A 20826-nucleotide genomic window follows, 5' to 3' on the forward strand; every position below is an offset into this window, starting at 1 on the left:
GACTTTTTTTGGCAGGTAGCTGATGTAATAAGGAATAACTTAGGCTACTTGTATTTTAGGAAATAAAGTTAAATTCCACGCGGACGAACAGCTAGTTATATGTAAATATAATGATTACATCTACCTATATTTATATACAATGATCTCATGTTGTTAAACGTTCAGTAAACAAAACATTGTTTGTGTGCACACTGCAAACGAGATGAAATATTTGAACTTTACTTTCTAACTAGCTGTACCCGCGACTTCGTCCGAGTGGAATTAAACTTTATTTTTCTAAAGTAGCCTAAGTTACTCCTTATTACATCAGCTACCTGCCAAAAAAAGTTCCGTCAAAATCGGTCCAGCCATTTCAGAGATTAGCCGGAACAAACAGACAGACATACAGACAAAAATTGTAAAAAATGTTCTTTGATATATATCTTTACCAGTGATGTTAGGGAGCTCCGTAACAGCAACCGAAACTATCGGATATCCGATATGAAGAAATATCCGTAACCGTAACCGAATCCGAATAAAAGTTTCGGATAATATCGGATAGGGACGGACCCTAATTGAGACACGTTATGTAACCATTTGTATTTTACTTTTGGTATACCACCGAGGTCGTCAATTTGTATGTATGTATATATTTATTTATGTATATTCTATAAAAATATAATATTATTTGCACCGCCAACCACTTATCTCTGCACAACTCATGGTTGACTGGTAGAAAATGCCATTAGATAGATAGATAAATTCTTTATTCACAATTACAGACACATAACATACATGAGATACAGAAAAAACACGAATTAATAAAAGAAATGTAGGTGACTTTATGTGTCGCAAAAGTGAAAAGGTAGCCAACTCAGTATAATGCTACAGATAACTCTGCAGCGCTGATATTATGTTGGCTCCTTACTTATACTATACTTATTACTAAAAAATACATAAATATTAAACTTCGAGCTCTTTATCAAAATATATAAAGTATATTCATTAGGTATTAAGTCCGCCATATGTACTTTTTACTTATGTATGACGTGCATTAAAGTTATAAAATAAATAAATTTCTTTACTATCGTAATCTATTTATTTATTTATTTTAATTAATATTTTAATAATTTATTAATTATTAAAATTAAATTATCAATTATAATAATAGTACATATGGCGAAGTAGGATGCACCTACTTCTAAAACTCCACAAGTCAACATTTTGTTTAAAGTCCGTTAAAATACATGGAATGTACTAGTATAGTTAAGTATTATAACAATTATGTGGGTACTCCAAAAATGTGAAGACAACGACGGTGTCTTTGATTTTAATATATAATTCTGCAGAACTCATAGACTCGACATTGTCTATTAGATTTTCCGTGCTGTTGTATCTTTTGTACACCAAAACGATATTAAAATGGATCCTTCACAACCTGTCAATGAGCCACATGCAAATGAAGAGGCAGACGATGTACCAAGCACCGATGCAACTGACACAAGACCCGATCCTGCCATGGATCTTGATATATCACCTGACAGTAGCGCTTCATTCGAAGAAACACCTTCAGACATTACAACAACTGAACCAATGCAAACAGAGCAGTTAGATTCAGACGATGATTCCTCAAAAGACGTTATCACCCTCGATGAAACAGACACCGATTCCGAATTAAGGAGAATTAGCAAAAGTCCAACAAAATCGTCCACAGAGAGCTTGGCAAAACGAAGAAGGGGCTCCTTGCTGATGTTACCACAATCTTCGTCCCTCCAGGTGCCTGTAGAAAGACCTATGAAGGTAATAGAGAAGTGTAATGTATCATGGCCATTAATGAACATGGCCAACCTTCTCGAAAAAACAGCGGGTGCTTCTTCTTCTGTGACTGAAGAGGAGACTCCGACATCACAAGGACCATCTCGATGGTCTACATCAGGATCTTTAAACTTAGAAGACGACTCGGTAACTCCAGAAGTAAGTACATCCAGGGATTCATCAGAACAACCGTCGACGCCTCGATCATATTCAGTACAAACTGAAGTCGAAACAGAAACGCAGCCCGAGGAGTCGACGTCGTCATCAGAATTGTCAACTGTTATGTGCGTCAGTGTTATATCAGTATCGCCAGTGCCTGAGATACTTGGAGATTTGGAGGAAATCCAGGAAGAAGATCATTCGGTGAATATTTTTGATTTCAATATTACTTCTCCATCATTTATTTCACATAACTGGTAGCATTTTAGTAACGTATAAAAATGGCATAGTGATTTAAAAATCTAATACGAGTTTTGTGTGCCAATTTATATTCATGTTGATGGAAACATTCAAAACAAACCAATCAATAGACTGTAAAAACTTGTCTGCGTGTGTACATCAGTCTCAGCTCTAGCCCTAAACAGCTTGCTTTATAAGCTGTGTTGGGTGTGATTAGAAAGGAAATTTACAGCATAATAGCCATAACATCTTAGTCCTCTAGATAGCCAAATCATAAGTGGTATCACAGGTATCATATGATAAAGATATTGGTTAACTGCTCATGTATACAGGCAACGGTTACCATTTACCATTCAAAATTACCTATCTTGTTAGCCAATCCAATAATTTAAAAAATCATTTTTTTACTAATTATTTCTTTGTCGGTAGCTCGCCCCTTGCTAGTTTGAATTCAAATAAATATGCAAAAATATAAACAAACATTTTCAAATCTACAATGCATAAACTTAATAATGAATAAATAGAAATAGAAATATTCTTTATTCAAATAAACTTAATATAAGCACTTTTGAATAGTCAAGTTTTTTTATTCTACCGCTCATTCGGAATGCAGACTCATCACAAGAAGAATGAGCAAGAAACTTGTGTGTTGCTCTTGAATGAGAGATATATATATATATATATATATATATATTTTAATATGCATTGTATAATGTTTATATTATAATAAATGAGAGAATATTAGGGACATTTTGTCTGCATACCCTGGAAATGATTTAACAGTAAATATATGATTCAAACCTATGCCACTTTAAATTGAAATGTGCAGTAAATTTCTACCAATTTTAATTGAAATGTGTTAACAAGTTACTGACAAATTGAGTTGTATATACTGTGTGCATCTACTATACGTAATTCCACCAGTAGCTTGTCTTGCAAGCTGTCTCAACTATTTGCCATCTTGTTTTGTAAACTATGTTTGATTGTAGGATGAGATATAGCAGTTTTAATTACATGACAAATTTGTCGTCAGAAATGATAGTAACTTGAGCATTCTATATATAAATGCTATGATATAGTAAATTGTAGGCTTTAGTGATCGTTACCATTGGATTTCTTTTTGGGTTAGCTATCAATTAGTTATATAAAAGTGAAAATACAGTTACAAAAATGTGTGTAAACTATTAACATATATATGTATAAATTTTGATATTAGTATTTAACAAGTAATTATATACAACTTCATAAATATATTTTTAGGTTCTGATTATATCGTTTTAACTGTCATTTTTTATAACCGTTTAAATATCTTCTTAATCGATCTTCATATCGGATATTGTGAAATAAATTCGGGTAGTTCGAAAATTTTTGAATAAAAATATCGTATAGACGCCATATTGTGTCCACATTCATGTAACGATACTCCGCCATTTTGTATCCAATCATTGTTAATCATCTAGTGATTATATTTACAAGGCTTACCGTGTAGAATATCGTATTTTTTTGTTGAAATTCAAATAAAAATGAGTGATCAAGAACCCAAAAAGGATTCAGAGAGACAACCGAGTCCAGTTGATATCGAGGTTGATCCCGAACTAGAAGAACTAGAAGAAGAAAGACAAGAAAGACCTGACCCTCCTTCACCATCAGAGACAATCAGTACAACATCTCAAGAGACCCGAGACGAACCAGTTGGAGTATGGACTTGTTATAGTAATCCTAGAGATGCGGCAAGACGGAACGTTGAAAGGATTGAAGCAAGATCACCACAGTCAATATCAGTAGATGATAGGGAAAGTTCAAGTGGTACAATATATGCTACATCTGCGTCTACGTCATCAGATATCAGCATTGATAAAGATGCGACACGAGCTACCTCAGGAACGCTATCTACAGACTCGGCATCACCATTTATAGTATCGTCGTTTGCGTCAGAGATATCTCCAAGTAGCAGTTCTTCGTTCGATAAAAAATTCGCGTTACCAGGCCAGCCGGCTCCATCTGACGACCCTGTAACAGAACCGGCAACTCGAGTGAAACCACCAAGGCTGACGGTTAAATCATTTTCAGCGATGGATATATCACCACATGTATCGCCGTCTAGTGTCCCTCGAGTAGATACACCAATGGCTGATGTTGAGACATCACATGTTCAAGATCCATGTTCGTTGCCATCAACTTTAAGAGATCCCAGCTCAATATTGCCAGCAGTACCACCGCCATCGTTGGAAAAGGATCCTCCTGCGCCAGTTCCTATAATTGAATTAATTCCAGCTGCTACACCGTCAGCTACAGAGACAGATATGGAAACGCAGTCTGAAAGAAAGAAGCCAAGGTTGATGGGGTCGTATCCACCGTTGTCTGTACCTTCAATCCCGCAGAAAAGGATACATTCTGATCCGCCGCCGAGGAGTTCGAGGCTCAGTTCGGGGGATACAGTGATGTCCTTCTCGGATGCGACGTGTGAGGATATGACAGATCCGTTCACGCCAGATGCCAGCGATATGTCCAAGTCCTTCGCTGATATAGCACATTTATCACAGTCAATGTCGTTAAATACTCCAACAGCCTCACCAGTAGAGAAGACTGCTCCTGAAAGTGTATCGGTAATGTACTTATGTTTTATTTCAATTTATTGCATAGAATATTTTACAATTTTATTTTAAACTAACTGTTAACTATGACTTCATCAAATAAATGAAAATTCTAAATTTAATCTACTCTAAGCCTTGTAAAAATGGTTATATAATTTGATTTCAATTATATTATATCACGGTTATTATTCACCAGAAATCACCCGTGACTTCGTCCACAAGGAATAAATTCTTTTATTCAAATAATTAAAAATTCTAAAATTAAAGTAGCTTAAGGTACTCCTTATAACATTACCTATCTGTGAGTTGAAGTGTCGTCAAAATCGGTCCAGCCGTTTCAGAGATTATCAAGAATAAACAGACAGGCAGACAACGTAAATTAAATTGATTTTTTGATGTAATTACCGTATATACTCTCATATATATTTAGTGAAAAGCTATTAATTGGAAATTACAAACACACAAATTTTATTTATATGTATAGACAAAAATCACCTGTTTACATATATTTTAAATAAGGGTTTTAATTTACAATTTAGATAGAAATCTTTTCATATAATTTTAAGAATAATTTCATGTGTTTTGTTTTTATTTTACTTTGTACAAACATATGTAAAACACAATAGTACATACACTCGTATTTACAATACAATATAATACTCGTGGCATCACATAGTATAAATAGTTATTCTGTAAGTGTATTTGTCACTTAACTCCTAAAAGGCTGGAATAATTTGGATGAAATTGTATGCGTACCTTTTCTAGAGTTTATACAGCTTGAAAGACAATTATAAGTGGCACTATGGTGAAGGGCAAGAGGGCAATATAAAAATGATAAAATTTTTATACTTCATTACGAAGTATAAAAAAGTCGCTGTCGCTGTCTGTCCCTATGTATGCTTAAATCTTTACAACTACGCAACAAATTTTGAAACGTTTTTTCAATAGATAGAGTGATTCAAGAGGAAGGTTTATATATATAATACATGTATATCCGTGCGAAGCCGGGGCGAGTAGGTAGTTTTCTAATAAAAATAATACAAAAATATTGTCAGTTGGCTTCGTGACGGTTGATAATATGACTTTCTACTTGATTTTATAATCTGTTCACAATTTTCCAAAAGACTATTTTAATAATAATAATAATAATCTCAAGACAATTCACACAGCGCCATCTAGACCCAAGTTAAGCTAGCTAAAGCTTGTATTATGGGTACTAGAAAAATGATACATATATTTTTTTGTAAATACATACATACATATTATACATAGAAAACACCCAGACCGATATAAACAATCATACTCATGAATACAATTGTTTGTGCCGTGCGAGGAATCGAACCCGCGACCATCATAAAGCGGTGAACTAGACCGCTAGATCACCGAGGTCGTCATTTAGTATTTTGCATAATATGTTTGCAAGTTTATAAGTCACAAAAAAATAACATATTTCGATTTTTTAACAGTCGACTTTTTTATCTGTTAGTTAGTTACTAAACAAGTATAAAAACTATACTAAAAAACTACATCATATTTAGTAGTAAATTATTTAATAGTTAATAAATATATAGTAATAGTATTTACTAAAAAACTGTAACAATTTTAGAACTAAATTATTTCATAGTAAAAACTATTTGATAACTAGTAAGATCTTTGGGGGAGGCCTATGTCCAGCAGTGGACGTCTTCCGGGCTGCGATGATGATGATGATGAAAAACTATTTACTGCTAGCTGTTTCTGCGAGTTCATCCGCGTGGAATTTAACTTTACTTTTACTAAAATAAAAGTAGCCTAAGTTACTCCTTATTACATCAGCTACCTGCCAATAAAAAGGACCGTAATACCCGTCAAAATTGGTCCAGCCATTTCAGAGATTAGCCGGAACAAGCAGACAGACAAATATTGTAAATAATGTTATTTTGGTGTATTTACTGTATTTATATTCATATGCATGTAGTAAAAAGGGGTTATTTCAATATTACACACAGACATTTTAATTTTATTTAGGTATATGTTTAGATGAAATAATGCAGTTTAATAATTTAAACTACTGTCCTAAAAATCACACTTCCATTGTAATTAAACCATTATTTTGTAACACAGAACTATACCCTATTAATATCAAAAAAAGAATCATCGAAATTGGCTAAAATTACCTAAAAATATTCTGTAATGTTCCGGATTGTGTTATTTAAGTTGTTCTTGGATATTTTTTTATTGCTGTCAATTTATTTAAATTTTTTAAGGAACTTTACTTTCATAATTTAGTGTTTTATAGATTTATTATTTATACCTTTTAGTTGCATTAAAATTTATCATTATATTTCGCCCAATTTATATAATATCTCTTTAAATTATTGCCCTCGTTATTGTAATGTATAAGTTATATTATTGTAAAGTTTCATCAAAATCCGTTCAATAGTTTTTGTGTTAAGAAACATCCACACTTATATATTCATCCAGACTCCCATACTCACAAACATTTTTAATATTAGTAAATTTTTTTCTACACTATAAGTAGATCTGCTATATTATTATGGGTAGTTCGACTAAATAAATAAAAATTGAAAATTTGACGGTAGACAAATATCAGTCAACGGACGCCATTTTGTTTTACTAACTTACGAACTTATGAGTTACATTTAAAATAACTTGTGCAGAAGTTCGCAGCGAATCGAGTTTCGTTACGCATAACCAATATAATATTAAAAATAAATCTAAAAAAAGTAAACCGTTCTAAACAACGGAAAATGAGTGATCCCGGCCGATTACGTGATAACAATGATGCTCCAGGAGGCGAAGAAAGACAGGAACCTAGACTGATATTGCTGGATTCAGTTTCTGACAGTTTAGATTCACAAACCTTCAACATTACCACTGCATTCGGTGCTGGTAGCGCCGTACCACCTGAAGTGCTCGTCTTCCACGAGCTACCACACGAGACCCCAACACCTGAAGAGTCATCATCGAATCCAGCCACAACTATGCCATCAGTCACCATGCCAACTGATACGTTTTCTCCACGTTTCCTGTCCGATACAGAAGCCTCAGCATCCCTACCAAGTGATGCAGATTCAGCTCAGAAAGAACACAAATCTGATTCACCTGCCAAAACTGACGATTCAAGCTCAAAATCATCAGATCTTCCTTTAGACTCGTCAAAGCATTCGAAACCGTCATCAGAAAAGGTTAGCAGAAAGAGAAGATTCTCACCTATACTGCCACGTTCATCATTACCATCGTTATTGCCACAGATGAAAAAATACCCGCCAGTTACAAAAACAGACTCCTTGCCTATAGATTCCAAATCAGCGCCGATTGTTCTAGAATCTAGAACAACCACGATGACGTCAACCTCATTAGCGTCAACTTCTGAAGCGTCTCCTGTTGATGAGAAGGTGGGGAGGAAGATGGCTGGCTCGAAGCCACCAATGACAAGGTCTATGACGACAGCATTGATACACGTGGATGCTGCATTGACTCAGGATCTGCCACCTTTATCCAGGCAGGGTAGACGCGGTAGTGCTTCAACTGGCCATGTTCCCACATCTTCATCGCCTGTACCTATGGATGTTGCTCAAGAGGTTTGCAAGTCGTCGAGGAAGAGATCTAAGGAGGCAGGACAGGTCCTCGATGCGGTAAATATTCTTTTGAAATTTATATTATTTTTGTGATTATTTTGTTGAAAGATATACTTCATTACAAACAAATAGTGATTTTTTTATATGAAAAATTTTTTTTGGTGGTCTTAATCAAACATACGTCACATCTGATGGTAAACGGTTACAGTAGCCTATCGGCACCAGTTAAATTGAAATATTAATAAACTTAAACAAAATCTGTTATTTCTATAGGCTAAAAACAGTTACCTTTTATTTTGTTCCGGAATACATTTTTTTTACCACTACCTATGCATGCGGTATATATGTTATTCTGATGTATAAGCTATGTTACTGTAAAGTTTCATCAAAATCCGTTCAGTAGTTTTTGCGTGAAAGAGTAACAAATATCCATCCATACTTTCGCATTTATAATATTAATAAAATACTTAGTAAATTGTTATTTTTTTTATATAATAATTAATACTTAGTAATTTAAATACAACATAATTTCAATAGAACTGTATAATATATAAAAATATTTTTTTTTAAAGTCGTTTTTAGATTCATTTGAAAGTGTTTAAATAATATTATATCCCTATCAGTTTGTCTACTCCATTTCTAAACAGTATTTTATATTTATATTTATTCTTTATTGTACACAAAAAAAATACATATAATTTATCTATACATATAAAATTGGAGTGTCTGTTTGTAATACCGAAATAACCGTTTATTACATGCGTATGAATATATATTAGGTATATACACCAAAATAACATTTTTTACAATTTTTGTCTGTCTGTCTGTCGGTCTGTTTGTTCCGGCTAATCTCTGAAATGGCTGGACCGATTTTGACGGGACTTTTTTTGACAAGTAGCTGATGTAGTAAGGAGTAACTTAGACTACTTTTATTTTAGAAAAATAAAGTTAAATTCCACGCGGACGAAGTCGCGGGAACAGCTTACTAGCTGTTCCCGCGACATCTTTATTTAATACTTTAAATAAAGATGTACAACAGGTGAGCTTAACTGTTTCAGAGTTTATACTTTAATACAGGACTCATTGGCAAATACTTATGATAGGTTTTTAAGGTCAATATTACATACAAACAAAATATAATGTTACGTGTATAAAATATTATATAATATATACATTTATAAATAGTATAAAATATACATTTTTCAAACTAGGACGAAGGTTGAACGGGCATTACAATGAGTTTGCATAATTGAATCGTTTTATTGCAATATTTAATAAGTGACAAACTTGTGGGTACCCCTCGCAAAACATTTCCTCGACGCCATTTTGTTTTGTCGTTCGTGTAACAGTTTTGTAGTTGTTCTATTGACTTACTTGAATATATCTATTTGAGTTTAACTTTCCTTTTTTAATTAAATATTTAATTAATTGAATTAAGGATATAAAATAATTTTATATACGTATAAGTGTGTTATTCAAATTGGTGTACATTTGGTTTAAGTTTTAATTGTGAATAGTGATTCATATATTTGAACGATGGATAGCTCCGGATCGAAGAAAGATGACAATGATGCTGGATCGAGTCGACAGAAAAATACACCAGCTGAAGAATCTGCACCACCTGAAGAACCTACACCACCTGAAGAACCTACACCACCTGAAGAACCTACACCACCTGAAGAATCTGTGAGAAATGTTCGAAGTGCGCCACCAGTGCTGCGGAGACAGCGTCCACCACCTCAAGAGCAGTCGGAGTTCGCTGACAGTGGTGCAGTTTTATCAGAATCTCTGATACAAGACGACACCATCGCTCAGTCTGTTGTATTACCAACTGATACCTCCTCATCGTATCTGGAACTTCCATCTTCTCAAGTACCACTATTATCACCAGATACAGACACTGCGACGTCGTTACCAACTGATTCTGCATCAATAGGCTTCCAAGCTAACGTGCCAACATCAGATTGCGCAGTCTCTAGAAGTTCCAGCGACCAGCCGACTGACGCATCATTTCTCTCAAAGTCTTCATCGACCAAGTCCTCATCTGATATGTTGGAGAAGAAACTTAAGTATTCCCATTTAGAAGTTGCGCCGGGTATTTCAATGCCCACTCTAATTCCAGACAGATCATCAAAAGTATTAAAAGTTGCGTCCCTACCTTCAGTGGCTAGAACTAAGTCGAATGAATCATCAGAAGAGACCTTCACTACAGATCTTACCTTGCATACGTCGAGGAAGAAGGCACGTATTGCTGGTGCCCTTCCACCGCCTTCAAGATCGATTACCTTACATTTGATACACGATAAAGGCAGGAAATCTCCGAAGCAAGCGACCTCGTTAACACCAGAAGCTGGACCTTCAAATGTGGCAGGGAAACAGAATCTCCAGTACAGCACGAGTTCGGAGTCCATTTCTTCTTCGTTCATGCCGGAGACGGAGAGATCAGATCTGTTATCCGATCAGCTAGACCCCACCACATCGGATGCCTTCCGGAACAACTCCATCATGTCGACAGACCCCACTATGTGGTCGGAATCATTGTCTATGTCTTTCGACATGACCATAGAAGAAAGTACTGAAGAGTTGCCTGAGTTGTCGGTAAATATATCTTTTCATTTCTAATAATATCACGACATATATTTTAAACTATAAGCTGTACACGTTCATCCGCGTAGAATTTAACATTGTTTTTCTAAAATAAAAGTAGCCTAAATTACTCCTTAATACATCAGCTACCTGCCAATAAAAGTCCCGTCAAAATCGGTCCAGCCATTTCAGAGATTATCCGGAACAAACAGACAGACATGGAGACAAAAATTGTAAAAAATGTTATTTTGGTGTATGTACCTTATTTATATTCATATGCATGTAGTAAAAAACGGTTATTTCAATTTTACAAACAGACACTTCAATTTTATTTATATGTATAGTTATAAAATATACATATAAATAAAATTGGATTTGATAAAATTGGATTGAATATAAAATAAAATATGTACAAATATATATTTATATGTATATATATTTGTACATATTTTATATTAATAATAAAAAGTGGTATTATTTCTGATTTAAAGTTTCCTTGTTTTCTGTTTTTAATTATAATCATTGATTTTATTGCACCATAACATTGCGTATCTCACATCTACAGGTATTTTGGGTATTTATATCCCACGGTAACCGTTTACCATCCATTGGGACGTATGCTTGTGGCATAAAAAGTCATATTTCATATAACTACTAGTTAACATGAATCTGCATCGATATTGTAAACTGAAGGGTAGTTTGAAATATTACGTATGGAAATAAAAACTCGTAGAATGACGGTGAATTTTTTAATTTTACACCGTAGATGCGCCATCTTGTTGTCCGACTAACTTGTGATTTACGTAGCTAGGTGTTGTAGTTATTTCTTTAATATTTCTTAAATATTTTTTTAAAATGAGTGATGGCCGATCATCTCCAAGTATTGAAGATTTATTATCAAGAAATCCGAGGAATAAATCGGATCCCGGTCCGAACAGGAGAAGAGAAGTTGATCATGCACAGATAGCATCCTGCATGTCTCATATCTCTCAATATGAGCCATCAACAATGCCAGATGTAACCATGCCAACTGATACTAACTCGCCAAGAAAGGGTACAGAATCTGATTCTTCTCTTGACGGGTTTACATTGCCGTGGTCACCAGAGCCGGATCAGATAAAACCATCAGTTATAATAACAGCTCCAACAGAACCCAATACCCCATCTGCGTCGAAACTATCCCGCAAATTAACCAAGCAAGATGAGCAGGTAAAGACGAAATCTCCACTCACGAAGATGATAGAAAAATCCATATTCTCACAAGATCAAATAGTCACGCCAGGCTCATCTGTGGAGGTTCTACATGATGTACAAAGTGATAGTCCAGAGGCATCAAGACCTACGAGTTCCTTACCAGCCATTGTTCTACTCGAGCACAGTTCATTAGTGAAAAGTGAATTGTCAGTTACTACAGCAATAAAGCCACGTGTGATTATTCAATCGAATTTGCCTCCACCTGTGGGATCGCCTATAGAACCGGATACACGGCGCACGAGTTTAACTTTAAGTGATTCTCCAAATCCATCCAGATCTCCAACGATCCCAATTCTAAACGTGGATGGTGGATGGTCACCTGAACAGTTATCCGCTGCTTCTATCGCAGCAATTAACGATTCTATGGATACTGTCAATACGGTGTCTTATTCTTTGATGAATTCAGACTCGGATACCTCTATTTCTACAGAGGTAGGTTATGACACTCTGTCTTCTTGTTCGAGATCTGCGGAGAATTTGACAACAGAATCAACAAGTCTATCTACATTATCTGTAAGTAGGTTTTTATTGCTATTTTCTATTAGTCCATGTTTGTATTTCTTAAATATCTGGATGATTGTAACCTTTAGATATAATAATAATCTCAGGACAATTCACACAGCGCCATCTAGACCCAAGTTAAGCTAGCTAATGCTTGTGTTATGAGTACTAGATAACTGATACAAATACATAGATATTTTTTCGTAAATACATACATATTATACATAGAAAACACCCAGACCGATTCAAACAATCATACTCGTGAATACAAATGTTTGTGCCGCGCGAGGAATCGAACCCGCGACCATCGGACGTAAAGCGGTGTGCTAGACCGCTAGACCACAGAGGTCGTCGAAGTAGATATGTTATAAAGATAATATTAAATGTTATATAAAATAAAAACACATAATCTACTAATTATTTCTTTCAGTGATTCAATTTTTCTTTTAATTAAATAATTAATTTTATTTAATTTGAATAAATTATCATACAACTGCATTTTTTTAGTCAGTTATATGTATTAAATATTATATGTAGTAAGTTTTACCTAAAAGTATTATATATCTAACGATAACATAGTATATTTTTATATTATTTATAAATATGCAAACTTATTACTTTCTGTGTTAATTTCATTGGTAGATAGTTAAATTCTATGATTATGATTTTGCTTTACTTATGGATATATTTGCCCTCGTACACTTAGCTTGTATTATAATAATAATAATAATATCAGGACAATTCACACAGCGCCATCTAGACCCAAGTTAAGCTACCTAAAGCTTGTGTTATGGGTACTAGATAACTGATACAAATACATAGATATTTTATTTTCGTAAATACATACATATTATACATAGAAAATACCCAGACCGATACAAACAATCATACTCATGAATACAAATGTTTGTGCCGTGCGAGGAATCGAACCCGCGACCATCGGTCGTAAAGCGGTAGACTAGACCGCTAGACCACCGAGGTCGTCAATTGAGAATACATTATTAATGTATATATAAATAAATAAATAAAAATACAAAGCAATTTTTGTATAATACATGTATGTAGATAGCTAATGGGCAATAATTCCAGTAAGAGAACTGAATCTAAATAATGATCATTTCAAAGTTGAATTCAAATCTTTTTCAGGCTAATTTTAACCTATTTTGTTATACAAGTTTTGTTGCTATATAGTAAAGTATTATAGTAAAATATTATATATAAAATTCTCGTGTCACAATGTTAGTTAACATACTCCTCCGAAACTGCTGGACAGATTTTTATGAAATCAGTAGGTCTGAGAATCTATTTTTTATAGCTTAAATAATAAGGGTTGTCCAAACCTAACATTTATCTTTAATTTTGTGGACAATTTTTTTTAATATGGTGCGTTTAAAATACACACAACCCTATATTTTTAATCGGCTACTATCTATTTTTTATACCTTAAATAATAAGGGTTGTCCAAACCTAACATTTATCTTTAATTTTGTGGACAATTTTTTTTTAATATGTAGCGTTAAAAATACACACAATCCTATATTTTTAATCGGTGACTATCTATTTTTTATACCTTAAATAATAAGGGTTGTCCAAACCTAACATTTATTTTTGATTTTAGTGGACAAAATTTTTTTTTTAATATGCAGCGTTTAAAATACACACAACCCTATATTTTTACCCCTCTAGCATCAACCCCTATTTTTCATTAGCGATTTTAATTTACATGGCAAAACGTTTGTGGGATCAGCTATTAATAATAGAACAACAATTTTTGATGTTTATATGTTACGTGTTACATTCAATTTTGTATCATTTTTGAGGTTTTCGGTTAATTAACAAAGATTACACGTTCTTGGCATTGGATGCGGGCAGCGCAGGACCGATCGTCGTGGAGATCTTTGGGGGAGGCCTATGTCCAGCAGTGGACGTCTTCCTGGCTGCGATGATGATGACACGTTCTTTGATTTTTTTTTACTAATTGTTACATAACTTAACTACCTACATTGTCAGTAATATATGTATTTACTTAAATCTATATGTAGTTATAAGTAAATATATATACATATAAATGCGTACAGTGCAATATTAATGATTTCTACGGTTTTGGAGAAGTTTTTTTTTTCAGTCAGCCATACTTAACACATATTTATTTTTTTTTAAATTGATTTTATTTATAACATGTTTTTATGTTATTTATAAAATAATAGATATATTTATATCAACACCACAACAATAATGATGTCACATACTTTTATTTTTTACTTAAATCATTGACTATATCATTTTTATATCCAATCACAATATTATACGTTTGCATTCTGTCTGTTCAGGTTGATTGTAATAATTTATTTACAGCGATTTTTATTTGATTTAATACCGTCTTTTGTAAGGCACTTTCTAATTTATATTTTTTTTATTTAACAAAATGATTTCTCATTTTTAAATTATTTTAAAACTGATATTCCGCAGCGAATAGGATAGGATCCAAACTGTTGCTATTATTATTATTATAAATAGTCTTTTTTGTTTCAGACGTGATTTTTTTTATGAATTTTTTTTGGGTTATTGTTAATTTTTATATGCAGAATGCAAAGTTTCTCAATGATACAACCACAATGTAGTGGATATATAAATAATTGCTTTCCATTACTGATATGTCTGTTTATCAAGGTCGTCCTCCCAAAGGTTGATTATAGATAAGATTATATTATGTACTACTTGTTCTGTTATTACTATTGTTGATAACAAACAAAAGGGCCCTCACAGGACACTGCAAATTAAACAAGCATATGGCGAAACTAGGCCTATGTATAACAAAAATCTGTAGATTCTTCAAACTGAAGAGGAAACGACACTATGTGGTTGTAGCCCACTCATGCATAAAGGAAATATCTCCTTTGGAAAGTTTACACTCTATCCTGAGGAGATAAAAACCATCGCTCCTAAGAATATCCTTCAATTCTTGTCCCTGACGGGTCTAGGTAGCGAACTTTGAAAAAGGGCGAGCACAATAGATCTATATAGGTCGCAGTGCTACAGGTGCTACAGACACCTAAAAATCCCAATAAAAATATAACAAACAAAAAAATAAGTGCATTATTCACATAGCTGAAAATCAGTGTTTTGCTCCTTGAGTGATTCTCCACACTGAGCTATGTACCAGTTTTGTACTGCTGTAGCACACACTTGCAGGTTTAACCTTATTGAATTGTTATATTATACTTGTCATATGATGTTATAATTAAGTCTATATGTGTGTACTAAGATACAAATAAAATCTTTACTTCTAACGGTCTTGGGTTCGAACCCTGTATTATGTCATCTGTGCCTGTACCGAGATTTGTATATATCTGTACGCTTTGATTTTTTATTATTATTTTCTTTATTGATTGCAAAGGTCAGTTTTTGTCAATTTTGATAGAATTTATATATTTTAATGATTATCTTTACATAGTATAAAATGAAGTCGCTTCTGGCATCTGTTCGCTTAGATCTTTTAAACCATTTAATGTAGTTTAGGTTTAATGTAGTTTTCAGCAATAGATAGAGTGATTCGAGAGGAAGGTTTATATATATAATACATGTACACCCAATATTTTAAGGAAGGTATTACATATGAATGTGGATGGTTATAAGAGCAGTTGAAGGCCGAAAAAGAGATGGATGGACTGTGTGAAAGATGATATGGTAAGAAAGGGAGTGAATAACGAGATGACTGCGAACAGGGATGAATGGATGAGAAAAACATATTACGACGACCACAAGGAAGAAGCAGATGATGATAATGTAATCCTGTGTGAAGTCGGAGTGGGTAGCGAGTTCCCTTTAAGTGGAATTAATTAATTTATATATATATAATTGTATTGTTTCAGTCCGAAGATCGATTTGCTGGCTACAAAGGAGTCCGAGATATTACCATCAAAAAAGTATGTTGTTCAAATTTAAAATCGCAAAATCAATTTATTTTTTTCACTCGTTATTTTGTTCCTTTATTTTGGTGTTTCCAAAAGGTCTTTGGATAATATTAAAGTGATTTTGTTTTAAATTCATATAATATTTTTTTTTAATATCTAACCATGTTAATATAACTAATATTTGGTAAGTTTAAGAAATGCATATTTCTATTTTTATGCTATATTTTGCTATTAAATTTATTGTCATCATATTTTATTGATTTGAGAAATATTAATTTATACATTTCTTTATTAATAAATAAATAATTAAATTTGAGTAAATTTTCTTGTTTAATGTCACAATCATTGGGAATTTAAGAATTTACTGATATGACTTAATTGGTAGGGTCCGTCAGGATTAGGCCTGATGATTATCGAAGGTCGTCATGCAGAGGCAGGCCGCGGTATCTTCGTCTCGGATCTTCAGGAAGGCAGTGCAGCAGAACAGGTCCGTGATGATTATTTAGACAGTTCATCATCATTGAAATTAATATTACTCGTTTCGGCAATTACTTCATCATCATTGTCTTAACCCTATTTTGTTTTGACATTTCTTCATCTAAGACATTTTCTTCCATTTCTGCACGTTACATTTTTTCTTCACCATTTTTTACACTACCGTCTAGTACGGCTGATTCATTTAGTTGAATAGAATTGGCATGAAACTCATCTAGTATTAACAATGGTGTTCTTCTATGGTCAAACCACTTTATTTTTTGATAATTGGCTTTACTAAGAGCGTACATTCCATAATCTGCCCATCTTGTAACAAATATATTTCTCTTTTATATTATCACTACATTTCTAATTACATTTCATTAGTTGTTAATGAGTTTATAATTATATCATTGACAGTAATTATTGTATTCAAATTGATTATCTAGAATGGTATGGCATAACTGTTATCAATATTATATATTCGGGCTTACCTGTTTTCTATGATAAATATACATACAGATTCTAATTGTATGTATTTCCTTATCAATTTAATAATATATTTATATTTATATCTCTCCTTGATTGATAATAATTATTTTTTCCGTCATTACCTAAGGATTCACATGCTTTTATTTATTTATTAAATAGTTATCTTCATAATAATCTACTATTAGTATTGTTTATATCTCTCCTTGATTCATAATCATTAGTTATTCAATCATTATCCAAGGATCCTATTTGTGTATTTTTATTGAAAATTCCTTTATTTAATTTTTTTGTGCACTATCCTATCCACTTTTTATAACAACGTTATCGCATTGTCTTATTACTTCACCCTTGCTTGCTATTACATTTTCTGTTTGCAAACTATCTGTTATGCTTTTTTCTGTTACTTTATTATTTTCGCAATTTTTAGTGCTGTTTTCATTTCTTTGCTTTATTTGTGAATCACTGACATTTTTGTAGTATTTTTTTTCTAGACCATTCATCATCATCATTGTATTGCTTGAAGATATATAGCCAATATTTCCATATTTATAGTTACCTGATGAGATTTACAAATGCAATTACAGGCTGGACTCCAAATTGGAGATATGATTTTGGCAGTCAACCGAGACTCCTTGCTTCGGTGTAGCTACGATGCTGTAAGTTATTATTATCTTTATTTTAACATCATTCATTGAAATTACTATTTGTTTATTTTTTATAATCTTCATCATTATTCCTTCATCACTTAAGTATATAGGGAAAATTACATTTATGTTCATCACTATTCCATTATCATCTACTTCAATTTACATTTATTTCTGTTGTTATTTACTAGTATTATTTGCAAATTTCATTAGCTTAATTTCTATATACCTCTCTATTGCAAGATACCTCTTGAACGTATCATTCTACATGTACAAAATTTATGGACATGTTTTTTTTATTTAATGATAATGAAATTGTGCATACGTCTAACGGTGTACGCTGGGGCATCAGTGGGGATGATAAGATGAACAAGGTCAGACCTGTTAGCATCGTAACAAATTCACCAGGAATTTGTCATGATGGTTTTCAGGGGGTATGGAGGTCAACCTGATAAGATACTTTGTTAGGTCATCAGTCCACATTACTAATCCTTTCTCTTCGGGGATATTCATCTTCGTTCTACAAGAATTCGATTAACGTAGATCAAATAATCTGATGAGGTTAGGAAGCTAAATTGGGTAAATATACGCGAATTTTACATTTTATGTGTTCGTAATGGCTAAAAGTTTTAAGGTTGGATCTCTACATACTTTGTTTTAATGCGAATAAAAATTCATTTCTTTTGACTGTTATGGGGGTAGTTGATCATTGGGCTCCCTAAAATATTGTCGAGCGCAATGATGGCTGGTTCATCCGTCATACTCGTGAACGAGTGCTGCTCGTAGGGACTGGTCTGCTCTCATCACTACGACTGATTTAATTGTGTATTTATATTTGACCCTAATAAATTAGTGCTGGTTGGTAGTTTGCATTCACACGTTTCGACTTGTAAATGTGAACTTACAAGGATTATTTAAAAGAGCGAAAGAGCAACAACACAAGTTTCTTGCTCGTTCTGCTTATGATGAGACAGCTTTCCGAATGAGCGGTAGATTAAAAAAAGTGTTATGATTATTCAAAATTCAAAATCATTTATTCATGTAGGACATTTTAGCATCTTATGAACGTCAAATTTTTACATTATATTTTTTTCCCTTTCGTCCAGTTCGGTATATAGATTCAACTGAGAAGAACTGGCAAGAAACTCAATTGAATTACTGTTTTTTAAAAAAGCGAGTTTATTTACAATGTATATATATATAGGTGTCTATGTCTAACATTAAATGAAAATCCAGTGCATGAACAACTATTGCCATGCACACTCGTCATTCCAGTAATCTTTTAGTGAGTAATAGGCTTTGCTCAGTAAATATGATTTATTATATCATATTCTATTCTATTTCTATTCTATTCTATAACCTAATGCCATTACTTAACACTCTTAGATACAACTGCCTGTTTGTAATATTGAAATAACTGTCTGTCGGTCTGTTTGTTCCGGCTAATCTCTGAAATGGCTAGACCGATTTTGACGGGACTTTTTTTTGGCAGGTAGCTGATGTAATAAGGAGTAACTTAGGCTACATTTATTTTGGAAAAATAAACTTGAATTCCATGCGGACGAAGTAGCGGGAACAGCTAGTTTATACATATGATAGTATTTATTTAGTAAAACCAATACTCTTGACTCATGAATATTTCGATATGTTATTGGGAAAATAACAACAAAAAACAATCCAATATTATTGTACATTACAAATTTTTAGGCACTAACAAATGTATATCTATATGTGTACATGTTTTGAAGAACTACTATATCTACTAAAATATTTTTCCAAGTTATTGCAACATTTTTCACTAATGCTTCGCTTCTATTGGTCGTAGCGTAATACCTATAACTCGGTGTTTCCCCAATTAGTGGTATGCGTACCCCCAGGGGTACGTGAAGTTGCATCAGGGGGTACGTGGGGCTATCAGTAAAACATACATTCACACACACACAAACTTTCACATTAATAATTTTAGTGTGATTGCTACAATAAGCGGTACGCAAGGTTTGAGGTCTTTTTTGAAGTGGTGCGCAGAAAACACTATTTGGGAACCACTGCTATAGCTTAAAACCTTGCTCGACAAATAGACTATCCAACACAAAAATAATTTTTCAATTCGAACCAGTAGTTCCTGAGATTAGCATGTTCAAACAAACAAACTCATCAGCTTTATAATATTGGTAGATATGACCCTAAATTACTATGTAATATTATAAAACAATTTTAACGATTCAGTAACGAAAATGATAAATAAGTAAACAACGAAAATGAATTATATTTATTAACTTGCTTTGAATTTAACATTCTTTTTCTAACATAAAAGATTTTTTCTAAATAAAAGTAGCGTAAGTTACTCCTTATTACATCAGCTACCTGCCAAAAAAAGTCCCGTCAAAATCGGTCCAGCCAGTTCAGAGATTAGCCGGAACAGACGGACAAAAATTGTAAAAAATGTTATTTCGGTGTGTCGATCTCGGTGTTTTTTTGTATATTTACAAAACAAATGAATCTATGTGTTTAATATCAGTTGTCCAGCACCCATAACATAGGATTGGGGCTAGATGACGCTGTGTGAATTGTCCTGAGATATTATTTGATTTAT

General features: G+C 33.2%; 1 protein-coding gene across 1 annotated transcript in view; it reads left to right on the plus strand.

The window, feature by feature from the left end:
* Window positions 1-20826, plus strand: part of LOC131855421 (inaD-like protein) — a 232420-nt gene that overhangs the window by 198475 nt on the left and 13119 nt on the right. Inside the window, exons 28-30 of the mRNA XM_059206696.1 lie at window positions 16582-16635; window positions 17009-17110; window positions 18174-18245. Coding sequence (XP_059062679.1) covers window positions 16582-16635; window positions 17009-17110; window positions 18174-18245 — 228 coding nt within the window. The remainder of the gene's footprint in view (window positions 1-16581; window positions 16636-17008; window positions 17111-18173; window positions 18246-20826) is intronic.

The sequence above is a fragment of the Achroia grisella genome, unplaced genomic scaffold (assembly GCF_030625045.1).
Source record: "Achroia grisella isolate CSIRO2021 unplaced genomic scaffold, CSIRO_AGI_Agris_v1 utg1419, whole genome shotgun sequence".
Classification (NCBI taxonomy): domain Eukaryota; kingdom Metazoa; phylum Arthropoda; class Insecta; order Lepidoptera; family Pyralidae; genus Achroia; species Achroia grisella.